General features: G+C 43.4%; 1 protein-coding gene across 4 annotated transcripts in view; it reads left to right on the top strand.

The window, feature by feature from the left end:
* The first annotated feature begins 1,050 nt into the window (after positions 1–1,050).
* Positions 1,051–19,962, top strand: part of LOC136848689 (uncharacterized) — a 54,645-nt gene continuing 35,733 nt past the window's right edge. The window contains exon 1 of one of the 4 annotated variants that reach the window (XM_067121190.1): positions 1,051–1,242. In XM_067121190.1, coding sequence (XP_066977291.1) covers positions 1,109–1,242 — 134 coding nt within the window. In that variant the 5' untranslated portion in view covers positions 1,051–1,108. Of the gene's footprint in view, positions 1,243–1,340; positions 1,466–19,962 lie in introns of those variants that run through there. The other 3 variants (XM_067121179.1, XM_067121197.1, XM_067121207.1) reach the window with 3 other exon arrangements.

The following is a 19,962-nucleotide window of genomic DNA, read 5'->3' as shown; positions in this document are numbered from 1 at the left end:
ATTCAAGGGATGTATGAATCATACGTAACTCTTAACAGCCATTGCAACAGACTAACAGAACAGGAACAGGGAGCAACTGAGTCTTCATTTGACCTCGCCCTTGGCAGTACTGCCATTTACACAGTTAAACAGTGGGAACACTTATTATAGGAGTACAATATATCTAGGCTGTTTCTCAACAACAGTTATTAAGCAATACTGCATACAGTAAATAAATAAATGGCCCTCAAAAGTATTTTGACCAAGGAGATACATATTTGTTAGACAAGGTTAGGGTACGTGGAGTCAAAAAGCAATTTGCCAAAATGAAGGGACCCATGCCATCACTTCCCAAAGAACAAAGGCCAATGGGACAGAAATCATAATGTCTCTCTCTAGGCCAGGCCTGACGAAAACAAGACAAAGAAAAGGAGCGAGGAAAGTCTGAGCTTTACGGAAAATATTACAAGTTAACTATGGAAACAGAATATTAGGTCTACCATCGCGCAACAAGAAAGCGTGCTCTGGCTTGCTGGTGGCTTTGTGACATTTTGGCATCAAAGAAACTTAATTGAATAGGAACTCTTCCAGCACGTGTTCAAGGACACCATTTATGAGTAATCAGAAATATAAGTCCCAGGCCACTGTCTTATGGTACCTGTTTTGGTATTTTGCTTACACATTTTCATTTTTAAATTTCACCATTAGAATTTATGCACGTCAATTAAATTCAGAACCATCCACTGCATCGTACATAACCTCAGTCTATTCAAAATCTGGTAACAAAAGCTTATTTACCACTTTGGCAAGCGCTGTACAAGGTTTAGGAGTATTGCGAACTTCATCTTCACAGTATAAAACTGTATTTTGCTACAAATAAGATGAAGAATAACGTGATAATAAGTAAATGATGATTCATAGTTGCAACGGGTGTTGGAAACTTGGAATCGTTCAGATCCGATTGCTTAAGAAGAAAACAAAGAAAAACAAAACAAAAGGAATTGTGTGCATAAAGAATTAAAAGCAAATCAGCCATCTGCAAAGCAAGAGTTATTAGTTTTCCAAAGTTATTACATCTCAAATATCAAAGAACACCTGCCAAAGACTGGTGCTTGCAAGAAATATCTAAATGAAATTGGTAGGGTTGTTAGTTCCGCGCATCGCCAATAGGTGGCAGGGTGGTGTCAGCGAAAGTGTAAACACAGTGACTCATACCAAAGTCCGTAACCTTTGTCTGCCTTATCAACGAAATAACGAATACAGGTCAGTTTCACTCATTATTTGCACCCATTTTCGCTCATTTAGAGAATTAAGACAAATTTTGTGTGAAGTTATTTTGCGTAACATAGTTTGATGTGATTAGGAAGTGAATTGTACCTTGAATAGGTAGGAAAGTTTTGTTTGTCCCCAGGTGCTGTCATCCAGTGACCAGGAAAGCAAACAATGCGGTCACTGAAGATTTCTCATTTTAATAACTGAGTTGTAGGTGCGTGCGATGATTTTTCTGTATTCCAGTTTAATTAGAGTTGTAGGCTTCAGCCAGTTGAGAAAATGGGCTGCTGTAGTTTATCCATCACGGGAACTCTGTATGTTTAGGCTACGCTTTTAATTCGAAGTGGAGAGGCCTAGGCGCCACCTTTACCAAACCTAACTTTGGACTGCGTGCCCTAGCCTGGCTGGGGGTTGGGGGCGGCGATTCGCTCTCCCCAAACCCCCTCTAGCAATTTGTGACACCTAAGACTACTCTTCATTCTACCCCTCCATTGTTTTTTGGTAGGCTATTTTGGCTAAGTAGAACTTTAAGACTCATTTTGAGACAAAGCCCATTTTTTATTGCCAAATTGTTAGATGCAGGTTTGGGTGAAAGAGTAAAATTAAACTTTACACCCAGGCTGCCTCTCAGGCTACACACGATATTATTCTTGCTTGTTTTGATGGTTTTTGCATGTTTCATACCATTATTGTTTTCGGAAATAATTAGTTGTCTGCTTTTTTAAAGTCGAAGGTCATTGTTCGGAAGCCTCCAGCCACCATAAGAAAACATTTTTTTCCTGGTAGTTTTCTTGTTTTGTCATTTCCGATGTTGTTATATTCGGCAAAACTATTGTTTTCCGATTGTCACGACTTCAACATAACCCAACAATGTGGGTGACGCTACCTTTTTAATGGTCATTTTTTTTAACATTTATGCTTTTAGTTTGGGCGTGGCCAAACGGCGCTTTGCGCCTTATCCGCATTTTGAAAGATTCTTGGCAAGCTTGATGATCTGGCTGGCAGTAATGTTGCATTGCGTGCGCTAGCCACAGGGGTTACAGAAAACAAGCGATGTGAGGAAGGTTGTAACAGAAGACGAGTGATGCGTGGAAGATGTGAAAAACAACAAAACAAAACAAGAAAACTAACAGAAAAAATTTTTTTTTATGCTGGCTGGAGGTTTCCGAAAAATGACTGACATTAATCAGAGTCGAAAACTAAGAATTTCCAAAAACAATAATGGTAAGAAACATGCAAAAACCATCAAAACCAAGCAAGAAAAATATGTGTAGCCTGAGTCACTCACCACAAACTTGAAATAATTTCTCTTCTTGCTTTTACTATAGCACACGTAACGGTCACACACCCAGTTTCCTGTCCTCTCTGTATCTACAAGGTTTTTCACCCTTTTTACACGAAACCTGTATGGACAGCACCCCATGTCTTCTTTAAAAGCCCACTGCCTTCTCCTCCTCTTCAAAAAACTAAAAGCAAGCAAGATATATTGCACGAAACGCACAATTGGAGTCCTTCCATTTTTAAGGGGAACAACTAAGTGATTTGAAATTTAAAATATATCCAGAGTCTACCTAAAGACATTTGAATAGTGAACTCCCATTGTTTAGAAAGAGACTGGGAGAGGCTTAAAAAAACATGCCAACTGAAAAAAATTGAATTTATTGGATGATTCAAATACGTGGGCTGAACTTCACCCAAACAATCCTCAATGAACACGCATAAATGAATGAACAGGAGCAGTTTCGGGCGGGGTTAAGATGAACTTGAGACTTATAAAATTTTCGTTGTTTACTGGAGTAAAAAATCATGGTTTTTAAATAAATTCATTATATAAGAAAATTTGGTTTGCAGCTAGTGGTATGGGGGTTCAAAATGTTAGTTTTGAGGAGCTCTGCACAGCTGTGTAAGTTATATAGCTCTATCATATATTGGTAACTTTTCAACATTTATCAATCACATCTCCAAAACTGTTAATTAGTGAATGGAAAGATGGGGGTGTTTTGAACTCCTCTCATTGCGTACTACCTATCTATATGGGTTTCATAGTTGGGTTGCAGACTGGGTGTAAAGTATAATAATACTGGCTATTTTCGAATTGGGAAGAGCACCATAAAAATTTGGTAACACTGGAGACTACTACCTCATCCTTCTGGTTCATAAACATAAGACAAATGGCAACAAAAACATAAAAGGACAGGACAGATATTCTGGTCAGTAACTGGCAGAAATCAGGCTGCGGTGGTATTCTTCAGTTTTACCTGAACATTATGGAACATAGGCCTAGGGTAGCTGGTTGTTTTATTTTCTCCGACAGTTGTCCCACAGTTTACAAACTTGGCCTAACCATTCTTATCCAGTGTACATTATCTAGAGCGATGGGTCCTAGATACTGTGAGTTCTTGTTCGAACATAAGGCTTCCACCCTGACTTCCAGGAAGAAATCTTGCTAAAATTTTATAAGTTGCTAATATATAAAATAATATCACGTAACCTAGGGGTGTTTACTGGTTACAATTTTGCTGTATTAGTTGTGGAGGGGCCGGGGGGCTGGTATTGTCTTACCTTATAAGATGTAATTTGATGAAGAGCTCTTTTAAAAAATGCAGGTTACAATTTCATATCATGTATTGGCAACTTACGAAGTAATACTGAAATCTTAACCATACATTTCTAACCTAAATTTAAGTTTTTAATTTTCTGTAACTAGACCATACCCTGTGGAAGGCACCTGAGAGCCTCTGCAGACCAGTCTGGATTTTGTATGTTGTTTGCTAAAATAAATATCAAGGAACCTAAAATGGACAAGTAGGCAAAAATAAATTCAAATGAAGTGATGGAGAGAGAGACTGCAGTTTCTTCACATAGGACAAAATCACTGAAATGGCTTGGCTTTACATCCTAAATTTCATAAATTAAGTCAGTCAATTACATTAGACAACTTGCAAAACATAATTTGCTAGGCTTAGAACAGCCGACTTTTGTTTATTATGCTAATGTTATTGCATATTTTCAGCAGTTTCCCTAAAGGTAGATTAGTATAGGCAAAACCATTAGCTAATTAAAACCGACTATACTACACTATGCTGATTTACCAAACCAACTAGGCTACTGTTGGCTGACTTGCAAAACCAGCTAGCCTTGGCTGATTTGCTAAGCTAGCTAGGCTAGGCTTTCTTAGTTTGCCAAACCAGTTAAGGTTGGCTGAGGGCAGGTTCACTCATGACAGGTCTCCCTCTCAGGGCACACCAACTAAGAGAATAAGCTGACTTGGGACCATGCCATTGTTTGTGTAGTTCATATTTTGCCACGAGCTCAGGGTGTGCTGTTACCAAATATACGAAGGTGTATAGGTTGGCTGACTGATTCCATGGCACATGGTGTTTCTTAAGATACTTACATTACCAACTAAACACCACACTTCCAGGGGCGGGCAACAAAGCAGACGGTGCATCGTCCTCCCCTGTGGGAGAGGATCTGATGGGTTGGGATGATGCACCTCCTCCAGAACCTTAGAAGGCCGAACTGGAGCAGCATTTCTGAGCGATTGTCACACTCATTCCTGAGCATAATAATGGTGGGAGCCTTTCATGGCACCACACACCTGGCCTTAGTCTTGTTGTTTGAGCCTAATCTTGGTGCACTCATAAAGCATGACTATCAGTTGCACATGGTGTTTAGGGCCATATGAACTCTGATTTGTGGGTCAGAGAGTTTAGGGTTGTCTAGCAGATGTTTGAAGTTCCTTCCCAAGTGCTTAAGTGCCAGAGGAGATTTTAAGTCATGTAGGGTGAAGACCACTTCTTTTGTGGGATGACAGACGATCTTCCTCTGTGAGACTACCAAGATGGCAACTCCCTCTCTGCTTCTGAGTCTGTCGCCATGGCCTCCTTTAGGCAGCCTCATGGCTCAGCATGTGGCTGAACACGTTGGCAGACTTTGCCGTGATAAGTGTCTCGTCTCAGGAGGTTTCTAGAGTGGTGAAAATCACAAATCAAATGAATGTGCTAGCAGCATCTTCAAGTGTAAAAATTGTGTAAAGAAAGGCCATAGTATACTAAACATAAATATATGTTGGCAATAAGTGCACAGTATATAAAGAATATGTGTCAAAGGTGAAAAATAATACGGACCATGGATTTGACTAATAATCTTTTATGCAATGTAATAAACATGCAGTCCATAGGATATAAAACTAACACAATTAGAAATCTTATAAGTGATTACAATCTAGATACATGCATGCTAACGGAGACGTGGCTAAGCAAAATGTAAGTGATTATTCTAAAACGAAATGACGGCTGGGTCTCACAACTTTTACCATGTGCCAAGAGAAAAAAAGGTGGTGGAGTAGGAATCTGTCAAAAAAGTGTACAAAGTATCTGTAATGAACCAAAATGTGTTCAGTACATTTGAATACATCAACACCAAAATTACACACACAAACAAACACATACAAATCATAACAGTTTATAAACCATCTAGCACAAGTAAGAGATCATTCCTAGATGAATTCAGTGACTTCCTCGACTTGCTAGCTGATAAAAATATACTGATTTGTGGTGCCTTCAACCTACATCTGGATGATAATGATGACAAATATGTCAAAGAATTTATAGTTACGTGAAAGCCACGACCTCGTAAATGTTGTGAAAAACCGACATCATTATCGAACCATACCATTGACCTAGTGATACAAAACAAAAACAACGAGATTGTGAGTGACATACAAGTTGAGCCTGAATGCGTGTTATCTCCAATGCATAAACCCTGTATATTTAGCATAAATATCTGGAAAGATTATACACTGGAAAAAACTATCACTTACAGAAATAAAACCAACTTCAAAGCTGGTGAACTTATTGTTGAGAGCATAAAGAAAACAGAGAAACAAGCCAGGCGTGCGGGTGTAATTTGAGGAATACCTTGACAGGTGACCAAGTATGTGTAAACTGTTTTACATTCTATAGCAAAAGTATATTGGCGTCAAGCTACAACGATAAATGCCCAGAAGTAACAAGGCAAACAATAGTTAAAGAAAATGCCAAATGGTTTAACAGTGAATTACATGAAGCTAAGAAAAAGAAAAGAAAAAATGGAAGATCTATGGAAAACATCGAAAGAATCAAGAAAAAAATTGAAGATCTATGGAAAACATAGAAAGAATCAAGATATAGTAAAAATTGGTCACTGTATATTTCTGTCACTGTATAAAACAGCTAGAAATCATTACGACTTGATTATGAAAACCAAGAAAATGTATTACAATAAAATGTTTAGTGTAGAGAAAAATCCAAAAAAAATCCCTAACAATTTAGCTGGAATATTGGGACTCAAGAAAGAAAAAAGTTCTATCTGATGTAACTAGTGACTACAAAAACCTGGCCAATAACTTTGTGAACTACTTTGAAGAAAAAATTGAAAGAATCTCTCATAGTTTAGATTAGGGGATCCTTCCTGATCTCCCGGTGATCACAATGAGAAATAGCAAATTCAGCAAGTTTAAAGAACTGAACATGAATGACAGACAAAATGAGTAGAAAAGTAAAAAACACTTATTGTGAAAATGACCCGTTACCCATAAGTGATATAAAAGAGGCAAAAAACTTTTATCAGTTATGGGAGCTGTATTTTGATATTGTCAACACAAGTCTAGCACAGGCATCTTTACCAAATAGTGAGAAGCTTGCTTGTATAAAGATGGCCTATAAAGGAAAAGGTAATAAAGAAAATCTAAGCTTCTATAGACCAATATTGAACCTATCGTACTTATCAAAACTCATAGAAATGGAAGTTCACAAACAAACATGGAAACACTTAAAACAACTCAACATTGTACCAGATGATCAGTCAGCATACAGAAAAAACCACTCAACAGAGACTACATTGTGTGCAATTATAAATGATATGGTAGAAATTATAGCAAATGGAAAATGTGGCATCCTGGTCATGCTTGACTTACATGCAGCATTTGACACAGTTGACCACAATCTACTGCTTGAAGACTTGAGAGAGATACGCATCAAAGATGACGTACACAAATGGTACAAAAGTTACATAGAAAATAGGAAGGTTATAGTGGTTATATCATAGAAAATAGGAAGGTTACAGTGGTTATATCAAGTGTGAAATCAGAAAAGAAAAGCGTTCTGGGTCCACTGCTATTTGGCATTTACACAATTGAATTATCTAGAATTCTAAATAAGCACAAGGTTAAGTATAAGCTATATGCTGATGATACCCAGTTCTATTTTCCTGTCAGAACGGTAGAAGACACCATGAGTAGAATTGATGCAATAATGAAACTTAGACAAAACTGAGTGTATGCTATTTAGATCTGACAGTGCAGTACGAAAATATGAACACTTCAACTGTCCAAGCTGAGTGGACAATATTCAGAGCTTGGTGTAGAAGACATGACATCTCATCTTTTAAGATGTCTGTAGCAGACATTGCTGAATTTCTCTTGTACTAGAGGACATTTAGGGGCCTGTCCTCCTCTACGATCAGAGGATACAGGGCTATGCTGAGTTCAGTGTTTCAGCACAGAGGTATGGATCTCTCTGCTAATCAAGACCCCAATCTCATTAAATCCTTCGATACCTCCAGATCCAAGGGGCAAGAGGCCATCTCTTGGAATCTGGACATAGTTTGAAATGGCTCTCCTGACTCCACTTCGAGCCTCTTCGCCCTGCTTTGTTACAAGATCTTACCAGAAAAACCCAAAAGGGTCAGTGAAGTGCATGCACCTGATAAGAGAGTGGGATTTTCCCAAGGTGATGCCTTATGTTCCTTCACCCTGGGCTTTTTAGCAAAGACTGAAGACCCAACCAAGCCCTTGCCTCATTCCTTCACTATTAAAATCCTGATGGAAATACTAGGCCCAGATGAGGAGGAGAGAGTTCTGTGCCCAGTGAGAGCACTGAGGTACTACTTGCACAGAACGGAAAAGATTCGAGGTCTTACGTGTAATTTGTGGCGCTCGGTTAGGAATCTGTCTTGTGCCCTATCAGAGAACGGCTTGTCTTTCTTCTTGAAGGATCTGATCTCTGAGGCCCATTCGCAGGTTGGAGATGTGGCTTTAACATCTGTCAAAGCTAAAGCTCTTGAGGTCAGAGTTGTCTCCATGTCTTTAGCCTTCAAGCACAACCAGTATCATCAATTCTTTAAGCGACTTACTGGAGGTGCAAGTCTATCTTCGTGTTGTGGAAACTACTTTTGAAAACTGGAGTCCTTTAGGGCTGTTATCCTTGGCTGGTATGGTCTTTTGGGGAGGAAGCATAGTAAGCCTTTCTTCCTTTCTTTTCTCTTCGCCTTGAACTTAGGTGTTGAGTCGTAAGGGGAGCCTGGGGTACTATGTACCTGGAGACCCACCAGTCTTAGCTTCGATGGATGGGTGGTGTTTTTACATTTTGTGGTGTAGGTGATACTCGTGTTCATTGATTCTGGTCATTTGGTTGGTCAGTATGTGCCCAGGGCAGGGGCAACTGGCTTCTCATATACTTTGTTAGTCACCAGGTTCATCCCTTGCTGCAAAGTACCCACTGATGTAGTGGTGCGTCTGGCCAACTCGCCATACCCTACATGGTTAAGGTGAGCACCGACCAGAGGCAGTATCTACCTGCAGCAGTTCCCTTACCAGGTAAGGAATGACAGGCATTGTACCAATGCTAATTTTGCTATCCTCTGACTCATTATCATCCATAATGTTTTGGGGTAGGTAATCTATATCCCACCTCCATGTCAATTTGGGATTCAGCAATGTAATTACTTGGTAAGTTACATTTTTATGATAAAATAAAGTTTTATATATACTTCCAAGAAATTACGAATCAAGCCCTCCCTCCTCCCCTCATATGGAAAGAAGGGCAAAAAACATCTGAATCGCAATGTTGAAGTCACTCCTCTCGTACCCCGAAAGCGGGCAAGGACTAGTCACCTGCACCAACGCTAGTGCTACCATGAATTTCAAAATTTTTAGGCTGCTGACGAGTGAAACTATAAGCAATGTAATAACCTGATAAGTATATATAAAACTTTATTATATCATGAAAATGCCATTTTAACCTGCCCTTTCTACTCCTGTAACTGCCTTTTCCCCTATCACCAGTCCTCTGACTCTACCTGTAACTCCATTACCCAGCTTTCGACCTTCCGAACTCAATGCCAATGCCAGTCTGGAAGCCAGAATAGACAAGAAATTCAGTCTTTTGGTTAACACTGTAGCTCAAATAGGGGCTTCAGTGACGGGCCATATGGATGAATTTACTGTAGTGCCAATGATCACGGTGCAAGCGTTGTGTCAGTGGAGGCGGTGGCTACCTGTCCCACCGACGCTCGTAGACGTAGGTCCTTGTCAAACTCCCCTAAACCTGGGAGGAGGCAAACAGTAAGTCCAAGGGAGATCGGAGGGGTTTGCCCACGGCAGTCATCCCCTCAACCGAGCCTGTTGTACGAGGATCCCAGGACTCAGTGGACAGCCGCTGGAAAGGTGTCCATCCTAGAGTACATGCCCTTTCTTTGAGTGATTCGGATTTGGGATCCGACAAATCCAAGTGTAGTGCGTGCAAGAAGTGCAGCTGGCGCTTTAGGAGTGCATCCAGAGCAGCATTCCAGTCAGTCTTGTAGGTCAATCTTTGGGTCTATCATTGGCCAAGATCTTTTTTTCCTCAGGCTTTCATACACCTAAGGGGAATGCAGCGTTCAAGAGACTGTTACTCTTGGGGGTGGTTAGTGATATTATCTACCTCTTCCACTAGACAGCAACCTATGGACAACAAGACTCTGCTGTTTCAGACTTCTGTGTATTTATTGGTCCCGAGTCAGCTTTGATGCTCAGGAATGGACTGGTTCTGGGATCCTCCCCCCATCCTTTGCTAGAGGGAGGGGGCTTCACATCATTCACCAGGTACTGGCTAAGACCTTCAGGTCTTGTCATGGTACTGCAGCTCGACCCTCGGGTCAGGCTAGCCCTTCCTTTGGTCAGAGAAAGTCCCAGACTTCCTCAACCCCTCATAGTGGTACCCAGACCTCTTCTACCAGTAGAAGACGGAAGACGTGAGGGGTGCGGCATTTCCCCCCGATTGTTGCTGATTGGGGCGGGTGCCTGTAAAGCCACTGGGTAAGCCTGGCAGTGGCATGTAGCAGAAGCATGGACAGTGGATGCCCATCAATTCAGCTACCCTTGAGTCTTCGTCATCCCAGACCCTCTTTCCAGTCTGGTTCCAAATGTTCGTTCACGGCTCATGGAAGAACCTCCCCCTGTGGGAAGCGGTGAATGTGATGCTCCCGGAAGGCACTGTGGGAGCTTCTTCCCCATCTCCCCACTGAACTGGTTCGTTTGCCATAACTGTTCCTAAATGGAACATTCTGTTCACTTCTTAATTCCTTCAGAGAGGGCAACTTCTTGCATTTCGGTGGATTTGAGGGATGTGTATGTTCAATACCTGTCTGTCGGCCCTCTTGCAAGTATCTCCTCTTTACAGGGGGGGGAATGGTGTTCTAATTCAAGGCACTTGTCTTGGACTCTTAAACACTCTCCAGGTGTTCACTCGAGTGTTAATTTTGATCTGCTGGAGCTCGTTTGCACGGGTACATCTACGGAAGTACCCGTGCAATTGGCTGGTCCTGGCAAACTCACTACTGCTGTCCCTAGGACAGAGATCAGCTTCTCGAGTTTTTGTCATGACTTGGGTATGCTGTAGTGATCAACCTTGTGAAGTTAGTCTTCACGCGCAAGCAGAAGGTAAAGTATGTGGACATGCTGATACACAGCGGCAGCGAGGGTCTTCCTTTTATATTCCTGTATTAGCAAGTTCAGGGAGGCAGTGCAGATTTTCCTGTCTCAGCAGGAACAACCTGCTCAGCAGTGGCATGTCATTCTGGGTCACCTGTTGTGATTGTAGAAGATGTGCCCTTTAGTGGAGGATGAAGGTGGATGGGTCTCCAGCAAGGGACCCGCCCTTCTCTCCTGCTTCTTTGTTGCAGGAAATGAGTAGTTAGACAACAGGAGCCTCTCTTTAGGGGTACTATTGGGCACCCCACCTCCCAAGGTGCTTTCATTTTTCAGGTGAATCTATTAGGGATAAAGTGTACACCTGGAAGAACTGTTGGTTCTAGGTGTGTGGGACCATAACGACAGACTTCTTCATATCAGTGTCCTGAAATCCAAGGCAGCTATTTTAGCCCAGCAAGAGTTTTCGTACTGAGTGGTGGTGCTGACAAGCAACAACACTGCAGTAGTGTCCTACATCATCAATTAGGGGGACTGGTGTCCTTCCAGCCTCACAGGTTGACAGTGCAGGTACATGAGTGGGCAGGAGCAAGCTGTCAGCCAGGTACATACAGGGGTCTTACAATGTGGTGGCAGACAAGCTCAGTTGCCAGAGCCTGGTGATACAGATGTCTTTACACTGAGGTATTGCGGAGAGACTCCTCGAGTTATGGGGAGTCCCAACTGTGATCTCTTTTTAACCAGTAAGACAGAAGTTACCAGAGTATGGCTCAATTGTGCTGGCCCTTGGGTTGCAATGGAGGATGTCTTTTCAGCACCCAGGGGACATTTTGGAGGCTTACGCCTTTCTCTGCATTTTGTCAGATTCGTTGAGTGGTCAACAGGTCTCTGATCATCCTGAATTTTGGTTTGACTGTGGTGGCTTCCAGTGGCCACATGTCAAGTGGTCCCCGGACCTGCGAGCTCTATTTTATTTACTAGAGTCCCTAGAGAGATTCCCTCTATGCAAGCCACATGTTGAGAGGTTTCACCAAGCAGTGAAATTGATGGCACTTCACGCCTGGAGACCATCCAGTATCTCCTGCAAGTGAGAGGATTGTTTCCCGGTGCATATCAAGGAGATGTTGGGGTAACTGCGGAATCCTCAGCAGCTGTGTACCAGGGGAAATGAACCATCTTCTGGAGTTGGTGTAGTCGACAAGGTATATTTCCCGTCAAGCTTCTATTCAGCAGGTACTGGACTTCTCGCCCTTTTCTGCCATGAGAAGCTTCTCTTTATTTTGGCCATTAAGGGCGATAGAGCTGCCCTTGGCCAAGTCCTTTGGTCGAAGGAAATAGATCTCTCATCCTCATGAGGGATCTTTATACTTCTGAGAAGTTTCAAACAATCTTGCCCACCCAGGGAACTCAGCCCCTAAGTGGGTTGCAATTCTCATCTTAAGGAACCTAGCATGTATGCCATACAAGCTTTTGGGAGGGTCGTCAGACAGAGTACTCTCTAAGACTGTTTTTCTTTGCTTATCCTAGCTTCAGCAAAGAGAGTAGATAAGCTTCACAGCCTTCGATGCTAACCACTCAAGGGGAAGGGGATCTTTTACACTCAAGTTGGTCCCAGAATTTGTAACGAAGACTCAGAATCCATAGGTCCCTGATGCCGGATTCGAGTCTCTCTCAGTCCCCTCCTGAAGGACTTTGTAGGTATGATCAGGACGAAACGCTACTTTGTCCAGTTGGGGTACTGCAGTACTACCTCGAGAACGCGGCATCTCAGGCCTGAGAGTCAATGCCTCTTCGTGAGTACTGTACCGACTTGGCCAAGGAAGAGGTGTCCAAGAACACATTCTCTTTTGAGCTTTGTGAGACAGCCGCTGGCTTTCTGTTCATCTGACAGGATAGACGGTAGTTCGGTCTGGGCAAGAGATCATGAAGTTTATTGCCCCATCCCTTGTATTCCGCAAGAACCTGCCGGTTCAATATGTGGTCACGCCAGACGACATTTACCTTTTATTATCTTTGTGACTTGCCCAGTCACAATCCTTGGACATGTTGTTTCCTTGGGTCTTTTGGTGGCTGCCCAACAAGTTGTGTGGCTCATCTGGCTCCCCTAGGGGACAATTGCATCTCGTCTAAGGTGTTCAGTAAGTGGGAGCAAATATGTGTAAGTGACTGGTCTCTCCCTTCTCTCTTTTGTTTGTCTTTCTCCGACCGGCCATTGAAGAACAAGAGGTATTTGTTTCTGGTGATAGAAATTCATTTCTCACTATAATGTGGTTCGGATTCCACAATAAGCTGTTGGTCCCGTTGCTAAGTAACCAATTGGTTCTTAGCCACGTAAAAATAAATCTAATCCTTCGGGCCAGCCCTAGGAGAGCTGTTAATGAGCTCAGTGGTCTGGTTAAACTAAGATATACTTAACATTTTCTTAGGACTGAGAGACAGGTAGTGAGCTCTCATGTGCTGGATGGACGAGTTTGCAGGTGACTGCATGACGAGGGTATCTTGTCCTTCATCTTGTGCTAGATGGTTTGGATGCATGTCTCTCCTCTCTGTTGACAAGGGAAGAGAGGGATAGACAACAAAACAAACCTGTTGGTTTTATTAACAAGGTTTTTTGTCTCAGACACACTGGGGTTCTTCCAAGCTGTATTCAAAGTAATGAGGCAATTCATTACTTTAAGCCCAGAAGTCTAGCAGTTGCAACATCCCATATGTCCAACAAACTAGAGGTACGGGATTCCTTCCTCAGCTCTTCCAGACCAGGCAGGTATTCCCAGGTGGGTAGAACCAGCCAGTCAGTTCAGAAATTTACTCAGACTCCACCCTCCAGTGAGTAAGTCTCCTAAGTAAAGACCAAAGGTTTGTGTAGGAACAAATAACAGATATTGCAATACACTCCCTGAACACCTGAATTCGCCCTTAATCCCACTAGCCCGAACAACTCTCAATTACCAATCCCACTAGTGAGAATTTTAACAGCCAGCATTACCAATGCTGCAGGTAAAATCTTGTCACTTGAGCTACCATAACAAATGATTGGCAACGCTGACACGTGTGTGCCGACACACCCACCTTCATCAATTACTTTTAGTTCATGCTGCTGAACGGTTGTTTCCTTTGACAGGGCGAGGTTTAATCCTATTGCCCGACTTCTCTTTTGTATTTTGGTTTTCTGGAAGACTGGATTGTATTTACACTATTGGTTTTCTCCTGGATTTACGACTTAAGCTTGGTTGCTGAGTTTTTTCTGGAATTTTTTTTTGTCGTGGAGCATTTTTGGATTTGGGTTTGCCGGTTCCTGGATTTGATTGATCATCATGGACAAGTCATCTCTTTCACCTTCTACTACCGCTCCTTCGGCTTCAACTTCGACTGCCCCTACGACTGTGGATGCTTGTGCTCATCGCTCCTGCTCTTTCTGCAAGAGACAGATGAGCACTTTGAGACATGATAGACACTCAATCTGTCAGGTATGTTGGAAGATTCAGTGTGATGTGCAGTCTCGTTGCAATGAATGTTCCGATTGGACAGTAGAAGAGATGGAGGATTACATTCGTCATCGCAAGTCGTTAGCTAGTAAGGGCGGCAAACAATGGTCAGATTCTTCATTGCCTCAAGGATCTCAGACTTCTGTTACAGATCAGTTGAAAGATTTAGCAAGTTCAGAGGTAGTCAAACATATAGAGGATAGGATTGCAAGTAGTATGACAAATTTAATAGCTAGTTTTTTTCAACAATTTTCAGGTAAGGATAGTAGTAGTGTTAGGATGTCTAATCCTTCTTCCTTTTCAGCTCCCCTGCCTGTTCCAGAACCAGCCCTAGCGGCTGCTGAGGGTAACGGAGAACCGCAAACCTCTTGAGTGGATAGGTTCTGCCGGCCCCCTCAGCGTGGAGCAGGCAGTAAAGGATCCCCAACCCCCTTGTAGTGTTGATGAAAAATTTAATGGTGACAGTGTTAGTCAGGATCAGGATCTAGGTGTGACAAAGACGGAAAGGTGTGGGTTAGGTAGTGAGGAGAAAGTATTGAGTGTGCAGAGTCGTTCTCCTGAAGGGGTTTCAGTTTTGGGTTCGATTAGAATTTGTGCTCCGGCAAAATTTTCGCCTTCATCACTTCTTTTTCGGTCTGGCACAAAGTCTTCTTCATCTAGTAAGGCGGATTCAGGTGTGTCTCTTTTGGCTTCTAAAAGTGGTTTGCGTGATCAGCATTGGGATGTGGCGGAATATAATGCAGATTTGTTGGGTCTTTCAAAAGGATATAGGCTTTTGATGAGAGGTTGCTTTTTGAATGGTTTCTCTAACATTAGAGAATATGTGACTCAGGAGTGTCCAGAATTCATGTCGGACATGCCTCAGGATTATCAAGGAGGGATGGATTGTGTGTACTTTTTGTCCCTTCGTTCTAAGGATTCTGCTTTTTCTTCTGGGCTATCCATAGCTTCACCTTCCACTCCCACATTCTCTGTTGCTCCTTTTTCAGTCTCCTCTTCGGCTTCTTCTGTCTTTCCTGCGGCTTCCACATCTTCCACTTTCCCTCCTTCTGTGACTCCTAGCATTTCCTCTTCTCAGGTAGCTCTTTCTTCGTCCGCTATTCCTGTCTTCCGCCTTTCTTTCCTCAGTACAGCCTTCTTTGGTAGGAGGATCTTCCGGACAGGTGAAACCACAGTTTCAGCAGAATTTGGCCTCAGACGTTTCATGTTCCAACCATTTGGGTATGTGCAACCCCTTGCTTCCGCATCAAGCGGCTGTTCCGGTAGTATCCGGTATTTCACAGGGTTTGCCTGTCGCTTCTAGTTTGGGTTTGGGCTCCACTGTGTTGACTAGTCTGGCGGTTCCTTCTTTGAGCGCTTTGCAGCTGTCATCGCATGCATTTTCCACTGCGGATCCTGCGAGCGTAGCTTCTACCTCCTTCATTCTTCCTCCTTCCTCTTCGTCTTCTTCCGTCCCTCTGGAAACGGTTTCGTTTGAGCATCCTCTCCCAAGGTTTTGTAATGTGGGTTTGGCTCCCCTCACTCGTCTTCCCTTCAGTAACAATGTGGAATTGGCTCCTCTCGGTTCCTCCCTCTCTTCCTCCCTGTGGAATCAACAATGTGGATTCAGCTACAGGTACCGGGATAGGTGTCGGTGTTCAGCATCCTGGTTATGGCGGTCTGTTTGCAGACTCTTCGTCGTCGTCTGGGCTTCGTTCAGTTCCTCCTCCTTTCAGGCCTCAACCATCAGGTGGTTTCAATGAAGTTTCGTATGGAGACTTCGCAGTTGGTGCAGCAGTCAGTCAGGAGGGGGGATTGGATGGTCTCGGTGGATCTTAAGGATGCGTACCTCCAGATTCCTGTTCATCTGGATTCTCAGAGGTACCTCAGGTTCGTGTCTTCCGCCAGCACCTTCCAGTTCAAGGTTCTCCCCTTCGGGCTGACCACATCACCACAGGTGTTTACGAGGGTCATGGTCTCCGGTGTCGGCAATTATGCATCGTGGAGGGTACAGAATGTTGAGGTATCTAGACGATTGGCTGATCCTTGCCTCCTCTCTAGAGGAGCTAGTAGGGGCGAGGGACTTCTTGTTGAAACTATGCAAGATATTAGGAATTCATTTAAACTTTGCCAAGAGCTGCCTAGGGCCAACACAATGTATGACCTATTTAGGGATGAGGATTCTCTCTCTTCCTTTGAGGGTTTTCCCAACCCTGGAGAGGATCCAGTTGGTCCTTCAACAGGTACAGGTGTTCCTGTCCAACAGGGAACAGCGGGTATCAGCTTAGAGAAGCCTCTTAGGGAGAATGTCTCTCTCTCTCTCTCTTTTAATTCCAGAGTCTCGTCTCCGGATGCACTCTCTTCAGGTATGTCTCAGGAATCGCTGGGACTTCCGCAACGAGAACGCAGTCATAGTCTGGAACGAGTCTTGCCTGTCAGATCTTCTGTGGTGGTCAGAAGAAGTGCATCTGACACCCGGAAGGTCCATCGACTCCCCTCTTCCCAACGTTCATCTGTACTCAGATGCCTCAGATCAAGGTTGGGGAGCAACCTTGGAGGAAACCCAGGCTTCAGGCCTCCTGGGGGGGGATCAGAAACTGAAGGAGTCAATCAATCTTCGGGAACTCAGGGCTGTAGAAGAAGCCCTCAGGTGTTTTTCAGACCTAGTGCGCAAGAGAGTAGTGGCTCTGTTTTGCGACAGCGTAACTGCCGTGTCGTATCTGAAGATATGGGGGTGGGGGGAACAAGATCAACAGAACTCAGTATTATAGCTCAGAGAGCCTGAGATGGTGCGAAGAACGGAAAGTGTCTCTTCTTCCCCAATTTGTATCGGGGAGTCTCAACATGCTGGCCGATTCATTCAGTCGCTCTCGTCAGGTATTGGGGGGAGAGTGGACTTTGGCTCAGGACATAGTAGGTCAGGTTCTCCGGAAGTGACCAGCAACTGTGGACTTCTTCGTGACGAGATTGAACCATCGTCTTCCGGTTCATTTCTCACCAGTGGTGGACCCCATGTCGATAGGCACCGATGCAGTTTTACAAAATTGGAATCACATGCAGGTGTATGCTTTTCCTCCATTCGGTCTCATTCATCAAGTAATCAGGAAATTGCGGGAAAGTGTCAAGACGTCTATAACTCTAAAAGCTCCTTGCTGGCCCCAACGCCCTTGGTTTCCGGAACTCTTAGAGCTCCTCACGGAAGTTCTGATGTTCCTACCCATGCGGAAAGATCACCTCAGACAACCACATTTTCACCATTATCATCCAAACCCTCGCGTGCTGAACCTAGTTGCATGGCGACTGTCGAGCGAGCAGCTAGACAGACCGGACTGTAAAGCAGTGGCTAAACAGCTTTCTTTCAGCTTGAGAGAGTCAACCCGTAAGCTTTACCAGGTCAGATGGACAATGTATAGAAGTTGGTGTCGTAAGGAAGGACACTCCATCTCCAGACCCTCCATTGCTAAGACAGCTGATTTTCTTTTATTCCTTTGGAAAGTCAAGGCCCTTTTGTATTCGGCTATTGCTGCTACCGCTCAATGCTTAGCACTACATTTAGCTTCCATCTTCCTGAAATATCTAGTAGTAAGATCATCCATGATTTATTACGTTCTTTTAAGATTGAACGTCCTGTCTTGCCGACTCAGGCCCCTCCGTTGGATTTGTCTGAAGTACTTCAATTTTTACGTTCTCCTGCTTTTGAACTCATTGAAGCTCTTAACGTTATGACAGCTGACTAAGAAGGTGCATTTTCTTACGGCTTTAGCTACAGCGAGAAGGGTGGGCAAGCTTCAGGCAGTTTCTAGGCTGGTTTCTTATACGAGAAAGGATATGCATTTGTCTTTTCTTCCGGAATTTGTGGCGAAGACGGAGTCGGAGGTTAACCCTCTGCCTCATTCGTTTAGGGTTCTTTCTCTGCAAGAGTTTGTTGCTGGCAATCCACTGGAGATGTCTGTATGTCCGGTGCGAGCATTAAAAGTCTATTTGTCAAAGGTTGAGAAACTCCATCCTCGTCCGCGTACACTTTTTGTCTCCGCGGAATCCTTCCCGTCCACTGTCAAAGAATGCGATTAGTTACTTTCTGAGAGGTGATTTCTCAGGCCTCTCTGGGCTCTTCTTCATTATCTTCAAGCTCTGTCTTACCCCAAGCACACAGTATTCGGAGTATGGCCACTTCATTTTCCTTTCTAAGGAATTATCCAGTTTCTTCTATTCTGGAGGTGGCTATTTGGAAGTCCGTCTCAGTGTTTACTTCTTTTTACTTAAGAGACATTCAATTCGCCTCATCGGAGGAGTATTCTCTTAGTCCTTATGTTGTGGCTAACTCTATTATCTCGGGTGCATTCATTTTATCTGAGGGGGTATTCTCTTAGTTTGGGTTCTTAGGTTAACCAGATAGAGGAATTCCTGTTAGCCTTTAGAATCTTAGGCAGCAGTGATAGTATAATCACATGAACTTGGGTTTAGTAATTTTTTTTTTTTTTTTTTTTTTTTTTTTTTTTTTAAGTATTGTAGTCTCTTAATAGTTTCCCTATGAGAATCCAAGGCGGTGCTCTAGTAGGCTAGGCTCTTTCGTCGGTGCCGAGATACTTCATCGCTTGTCAGTCGTGCACACTACTTCATTCCCCTCCATACATGAGAGGCTCTGAATAGCCACATGGGAGGCTCATCGTACTCCTCCATACATCAGAGGTTCTGAATAGCCACGTGGGAGGTCGACAGATGAAGACAATACTGACCTGACTGACGATCAAAGTGCTCTCCAGTATGTCTCTTCACCAAAAACATTGATCTATATGGTGAGTATATGGATATACAGATAGCCTATGCAGAGCAGATTGGTGAGCTACCATCTCTGCAGTTGTAAAAGGGGCATGCAATAGAATTGATCCCTCCTCCTTTAAATGATGTTAATTGGGCAAATTCAGGTGTTCAGGGAGTGTATTGCAACATGAAGTTTTCACAATAAAACTAATATTGTAATACTTACCTGAACACTTGAGTGATTCCCACCCTCCTTTCCCCACATCAGTTTTGAACTTGAATACAGGCAGTCCCTGGTTAATGGCGATCCAGTTTTATGGCGCTTGTCTAGCGACAAAAATTGGCAATTTTCGGCGCTGAAAATCGCCGATTTCCACATCTGCGCCTATAATTGGGTATGGGCACCAATGCATACCTAACAGAGGCGCCGATAACCGAAAATCGGCACTTTTCAGCACTGATAAGCCCAAAAATCGTCAAAGAAGCGCCAGAAATTGCCGATTTTTGGTTAGTGGCGATTTTCGGTTATCATCACACCCCCAGAATGGAACCCCCGCCGATAACCAAGGACTGCCTGTAAAGCAATTGACGAGGGTGGGTTTGTCAGCACATACCTGTGTCAGCATTGCCAACCGTTTGTTCAGGTAGCTCGAGTGACAAGATTTTACCTGCAGCGTTGGTAACGCTGGCTGTTAGAATTCCCAGTAGTGAGATTGGTAATTGAGAGTTGTTTGGGTTAGTGGGATTAAGGGCGAA

Source organism: Macrobrachium rosenbergii, chromosome 2 (genome assembly GCF_040412425.1).
Source record: "Macrobrachium rosenbergii isolate ZJJX-2024 chromosome 2, ASM4041242v1, whole genome shotgun sequence".
NCBI classification, from domain to species: Eukaryota; Metazoa; Arthropoda; class Malacostraca; order Decapoda; family Palaemonidae; genus Macrobrachium; species Macrobrachium rosenbergii.
This window is presented reverse-complemented; position numbering and strand designations above follow the sequence as displayed.